A 6,732-nucleotide genomic window follows, 5' to 3' on the forward strand; every position below is an offset into this window, starting at 1 on the left:
TTTTTTTAAAAAGATAGACTCTTGCTCTGTTACCCAGGCTGGAGTGCAGTGGTTAGATCTCAGCTCATTGTAGCCTCTGCCTCCTGGGTTCAAGCAATTCTCCGTCCTCAGCTTCCGGAGTAGCCGAGATTACAAGCATGTACCACCACACCTCGCTAATTTTTGTATTTTTAGTGGAAATGGGGTTTCACCCTGTTGGCCAGGCTGGTCCGAAACTCCTGACCTCAAGTGATCTGTCCGCCCTGACCTCCCAAAGTGCTGGGATTACAGGTGTGAGTCACCATGCTTGGCCTTCTTTCTTTCTCTTTGGGTCTATGGTCTTTCAGAGGTCACTAGATGTTTCTCAGAGAATCTTCATGAGTTTATTTTTCCTTTTTCGTTCTTTTTTGGTAATTATATTTTAATAAAATTTTAAAGAGAAAAATTTTAAGGAGCACTTAAGTCTTATCCAGGTTAATTCACCAGTTGTTTACATTTTGCCTCATTTGGTTTATCACTTATCCCCCACCCACCACCACATGCGTGAATATAGATATATAAGCATATAATTTTTTTTCTAAATCACTGGTTAATAAATTGGACACCTGTAAACACTTACATGTATTCCCTAAGGACATTCTCTTATATAGCCAAAGTACAGCTATCTCAAAAAAAAGTACCCTATCCAAAAAAAGAGAAGGAGTTTAATTGGCTCGTAATTCTGCAGGCTGTATAAGGATGGCTCCAGCGTCTACTTTTGGTGAGGGTCTCAGGAAGTGTACAGTCACGGCCAAAGGCACCGGGGAGCCAGCATGCCACATGGCAGGAGTGAGCAGGAGAGAGAATGGGGGGAGGTTCCAGGCTCTTAAACAACCAGGTCTCACATGAACTGAGTGAGAACTCATTTATTTCCGAGTGGATGGCACTAAGGCATTCATGAGGGATTCACCCTCATGATCCAGTCACCTCCTACCAGGCCCTACCTCTAAAGCATTGGGGCTCACATTTCAACATGAGATTTGGAGGAGATCTCATCCAAACCATGTCAGTTACCTAATTGATGGTCCATATTCCAGTTTTATTAGTTGTCTCTGTATTGTTGGGTTTTTGTTTGTTTGTTTGGTTTTGAGATAGTCTTTATTGACCAGGCTGGAGTGCAGTGGCATGATCTCAGCTCACTGCATCCTCCACCTCCCAGGTTCAAGCGATTCTCCTGCCTCAGCCTCCTGAGTTGCTGTGCTTACAGGTGCCTGCCACCACGCCTAGCTAAATTTTGTATTTTCTTAGAGACGGGGTTTAACCATATTGGCCAGGCTGGTCTCGAATTCCTGACCTCAGGTGATCTGCCCGCATAGGCCCCTCAGAGTGCTAGGATTACAGGTGTGAGCCACTGCACACGGCCCCCAGTAAGTTTTGTATTTTTATAGCTATTTTCCTCCTCCTAGGATCCAGTCCAGGTCATACATGGCATCTAGCTGTCATGTCTCTTTAGTTTCTCTCAGTCTCCTCAGCTCTTTCCTTTGTCTTTCTTGTCTTTAATATTTAAATAGCATAGCCCAATAATTTTGTAGAATGTATTCAGTTTGAGTTTGTCTAATGTTTCCTTGTGAGTAGATTCAGCATTTTTGGCAGGAAAATCACAGAATGATGATGGTCTTTTTAGGGCATGATACTAGAAAGTACACAAGATCACTTTACACCAATATTAGTGATTTTATTTTTTCATCACTTGATTAAGGTGATGTCCAGTAGGCTTCTCCACTTTAGAATTACTGTTTCTTGGATTTCTCTTGTTGCTTGCTGACTGAACTAAAGACAGCCACTGATTAATTAGGCCTTGGATGTATTTTACGTTCTTTGTGCAGCTCGAGATGCTGCTGTGCAGAAGATTGAAACTATTATCAAGGAACAGTTTGCTCTTGAAATGAAGAATAAGGAACATGAAATTGAAGTCATTGACCAGGTATAATGATGATAAATTGAAAAAGACACCAAAGCTATTGAAAAAAATTTATATATGATCAAAAAATAATCTATCGAGGTGGAGTCGTAGTTTGCTTAAACTCTTTGCTGTGTGTGTTTGTTTTTAATAGCTTTCTTTTGGGGAGAGAACTTACGTTTTAAGTAATGCAATTGCAGAAAGACTTGAAAAAATATTACCTGGAATTCCATCCAAAAAGATAATCTCCTGATAGCACAGCACGGTGACTACAGTCAACAACTTATTGCACATTTAAAAATAATTCACAGAGTACAATTGGATTGTTTGTAACATAAAGAAAGGATAAATGCTTGAGGCGATGGGTATCCCATTCACCCTGATATGAGTATTATGCATTGTATGTCTTCATCAAAATATCTCGTGAATCCCATAAACATGTACACTATGTACTCAAAACAATTAAAAATAGAAAGTTTTTTTTAAAAAAGATAATCCCTCTTTACTGTTGTGCTCAATGACTTTGTGGATTTTTCTCAGTGAATATATTACATGTAAATGTACATATTCATTGAAACACTTTTTTGCTATTCTCTTAAATCTTTGCGAATCTGTTGGATGGAAAGGTCACTTTTATTTGTTTTTCCTTTGATAGAGAAGTTGAGCTGTTTTTTGGTCATTCACATTTCTTTTTTGTGAATTGTTTGTACATCTCTTTTATAATTGCCGTTTTTTAAAGTAATGAGTTAACATTTGTGTTTAGCGACTGATTGAAGCAAGAAGAATGATGGATAAACTCCGTGCCTGCATTGTAGCAAACTACTATGCTTCTGCAGGTCTTCTAAAAGTTTCTGAGGTAAGCATTCCTCACATTCAGTCATTTTCCAGCCACCCATATATTGCCCAGGCTGGAGTGCGGTGGTACAATCTTGGCTCACTGCAACTTCCGCCTTCTGGATTCAAGTGATTCTCCTGCCTCAGCCTCCTAAGTAGCTGGTATTACAGATGTGCACCACCGTGCCCAGCTTATTTTTGTATTTTTAGTAGAGATGGGGGTCTCACCATTTTGGCCAGGCTGGTCCTCAACTCCTGACATCAGGTGATCCGCCCACCGTGGCCTCCCAAAGTGTTCGGATTACAAGCATGAGCCACTGAGTCTGGCCTGAAACATTTCTTACACAGACCTTCAGCATCCAAGAAGCCTAGCCCACCTTCCTGGGCATATACATAGACCATACATAGACTGTCACTGTGTTCAACCACAGTCCTTCAGTCGCACCTTTCTGCATTGTCAATAACCCTAAGTAACATTTTTTCCTCTTAATTTGTCTTCTCCTAATTGTTAGCATTATGCTAGGCTTTGCAGATATAAAGATGACTGAGACCTCATTGCAACTGGCCTTAGTGCCTCTTCACTTGAGTGTGGCCAGCTTTGGAGTAAGTTGTAAATTGATTGAGTTTCTTTGATCTTTTACTCCAGTGAATGGCAGTTTTTAGTTTCAGATTGACCCTGCTTAATGAGCCCTGAGTTCTCCTTCTTTTTTCTTTCTTTTTTTTTTAAATAGAGAGGTCTCACCATGTTGCCAGGCTGGAATGCAGTGGCTGATCATAACCACGATCTAGTTCACTGCAGCCTTCAGCTCCCAGCTCAAGCAGTCCTCTTGCCTCGGCCTTCTGAGTAGATGGGACTACAGTTTTGTTTCTCGAAATTTTTCTTCAAAATTCTCTAAATTTTTAAAAATTTAAAGTGGTCCTCCTGCCTCTTTTCCTCCATGATAGTGACTTTTCGAAGAGACCAGGACGTTTATTAATGTCTCAGATTTTGGATTTATTCTTTTCCTTGAATTACTTTTTCATCCTCTCTATTTTCTTGTAAACTGGAAGTCAAGTCTAAAGGCTTGGTTATTAATGGATTCGGGTTAAATATTTTGGCAAGAATACTTCATGGTGATACTGTGTGCTGGATATTCTAGCACATCAGCAGGCACATGGTTCCAGGTTGTCCTGCTGATGATACTGAGTTTGACCACTTGGTTAATGTGATTACCACTGGATTATTCCAATTATAAAGGAATGTTTTTTCCTAATTTAGTTTTTGACGAGCAAATGAAAAATAAATATCTGCTCTTTTATCCTAGTAATCTGTCTAAATTCAGGCACAGGGGTTAGGATTGACCTGAAATAGGAGTATTTCTTCCTATTTGATATTTTGTCAATTTCAAATTTCAGCATAATTTTCGTTTGTTCTTTTTTTTTTTTGAGGTGGAATTTCCCTCTTGTTGCCCAGGCTGGAGTGCAGTGGCATGATCTTGGCTCACTGTAAATTTCACCTTCCGGGTTCAAGTGATTCTCCTGCCTCAGCCTCCCGAGTAGCTGGGGTTACAGGCATGTGCCACCACGCCCAGCTAATTTTGTATTTTTAGTAGAGATGGGGTTTCTCCACGTTGGTCAGGCTGGTCTCGAACTCCTGACCTCTGCCCACCTATTCCTCCCAAAGTGCTGGGATTACAGGTGTGAGCCACCGTGCCCAGCCTCTTTTTTCTCTTTTTATTTTCTTTTTCCTAAGTGTTTTCAACTAGAATTAGTCTCAGCTGAATCATCTCTGAAGCAGTGCTGGCTCACTGGGAACCAGGGAAGGGCTGGAGGGTGACAGTGAATGGTGCTTGTCATGTTTAGTTAGGCCTTCATGTTACCCTTTGTGCCTGTAGGCTGTTCCTGATGATGTCCTGTAGAAACTAGAGCATTGTTTGAGTTGAATTTTAAATGGTAGACAGCTGCTGCTTTTAGTGTGGCACAGTTTCCAGGATGCATGTTAGAGTCGTATTTGTTTTCCTAGGGCTACCATAACAAATTAGCCCAAGCTTTGTGATGTAAAAAGACAGGTTTATCATCTCATCATTCTGAAGTCTAGAAGTCCAAAATCAAGGTGTCAGCAGGGCAGTGGTCCCTCTGAAGGCTCCGGGGAAGAATCTTCCTTGCCTCTTCCTAGCTTCTGAAGGTTGCTGGCAACCCTTAGTGTTACCCAGCTGTAATTTCTGCCTCTGTCGTGATGTGGCTCTTTCCTGCTGGGCATGTCTTCTCTGTGTGTCTCTGTCCAAGTTTCCCTCTTATTTATTTATTTATTTTTTGAAACAGCCTTACTCTGTCGCCCAGGCAGGAGTGCAGTGACACAGTCTCAGCTCACTGCAAATTCCGCCTTCCAGGTTCAAGTGATTCTTCTGCTTCAGCCTCCTGAGTAGCTGGGATTACAGGTGCATGCCAGCATGCCCAGCTAAGTTTTGTATTTTTAGTAGAGACAGGGTTTCACCATGTTAGTCAGGCTGGTCTCAAACTTCTGATCTTGTGATCCACCAGCCTTGGCTTCACAAAATGCTGGTATTACAGGCGTGAGCAGCCGCAGCTGGCCACAAGTTTCCCTTTTCTTATAAGTGAAGAGGACTTCGTTGACTTCATCATAACGACCCTATCTTTGAAATGTTAGCAGTTCTGATCTGTGCTGTTTGATAGTCTAGACATGTGCTGATTTTATCCTCTTCTGTTCTGATTAGGATTTATTTAAGGATATTTAGGAATGCTTTTGTCTCTTGTGATCAACCGTTTAATTATTTTTAGTTTTCAGTGGCAAAACGTATTTATAGCTCTGAAAAACTTTATTACTGAAATTCAACAACTTTGTTGCTTTGAAACAGTAGCTTCTGCCTCTTTCTCACTGAAACCATTGGTTTAATAACAGTTTTTAAAAGGTAGACTTCCTAGGAACATAACCTCAGTGTTATCACATTGTAACGGAATATATTTTGCATACAAGTATCTAAGATGCAGAAAAATTCCATATATGTCTGTACTAAACTGAAGGCAAACTTTATACATCAATATTAATCTTTCAAAAATATTCTATATTGCATTTTACTCCTATGTGGGGACCATGTTTTTTGTATGTATACACACACAGACACACACACACACACACACACACACACACAGCTTTTAAAAAATGTTTTATATTTCTTTCAGGGATATTTTATTTAGAGCAGTTGATGTATTCGTGTAAAGCAATGTGAGACTTTTAAAGTCAGATTTTATTTTCTGTGTTAACTTGTATTACTTCTCATTTACCTTCAGAATACCCTATATCTCTAGCTGTTAGTGTTAGAAACTTTATATAATTATTTATCATTCTAATTTTTGTTTTGTTGGTTCAGGCCATGCTGAGGAGTTGGGATTTCATTTTATGGGTATGGGGAGATTTTGAAGGATTTTAAGCATTGATCGTGTACTGGATAAGATTTTGGAGAGATCAGATTTTGCCTGCTTTTGATGGATTTGATTTAAAATTTGTTTGCTTGCTTGCTTTTTCTGTAGGGATCAAAGACATGTGATACAATGGTTTTTAATCATCCCGCTATCAAGAAATTTTTGGAATCACCGTCTAGATCATCATCTCCTGCCAATCAGAGAGCAGAAACACCATCAGCCAATCATTCAGAAAGTGATTCTTTATCTCAGCACAATGACTTCTTATCTGACAAAGATAATAACAGCAACATGGATATAGAGGAAAGACTCTCAAACAACATGGAGCAGAGACCAAGCCGAAATCCCGGAAGGGTACGTGGTTGGGTGGATGTGGGAGGGAGCTACAGGAGAAGGGAGCTAGTATTTACTAAAGTATGCGCCTGTTTGCTCACTGAACTATCACAGGAATCCTAGGAAATAGGTTGTTTTCCTTTTATAGTGGGGAAACCAAATCTTTTTTTTTTTTTTTTTTTTGAGACGGAGTTTTTTGTATACATTTGGTGGGGAGGAGGATTTGG

The 6,732-nt window shown here is 40.0% G+C and overlaps 1 protein-coding gene across 8 annotated transcripts in view; it reads left to right on the forward strand.

The window, feature by feature from the left end:
* Positions 1-6,732, forward strand: part of YEATS2 (YEATS domain containing 2) — a 103,871-nt gene that overhangs the window by 14,109 nt on the left and 83,030 nt on the right. For all 8 annotated transcript variants that reach the window (XM_017538305.2, XM_037741930.1, XM_037741931.1 and 5 more), the window contains exons 3-5: positions 1,845-1,942; positions 2,682-2,774; positions 6,281-6,526. In XM_017538305.2, the coding sequence (XP_017393794.1) occupies positions 1,845-1,942; positions 2,682-2,774; positions 6,281-6,526 (437 nt within the window). The remainder of the gene's footprint in view (positions 1-1,844; positions 1,943-2,681; positions 2,775-6,280; positions 6,527-6,732) is intronic.

The sequence above is a fragment of the Cebus imitator genome, unplaced genomic scaffold (genome assembly GCF_001604975.1).
Source record: "Cebus imitator isolate Cc_AM_T3 unplaced genomic scaffold, Cebus_imitator-1.0 Scaffold111, whole genome shotgun sequence".
In the NCBI taxonomy this organism is placed as follows: Eukaryota; Metazoa; Chordata; class Mammalia; order Primates; family Cebidae; genus Cebus; species Cebus imitator.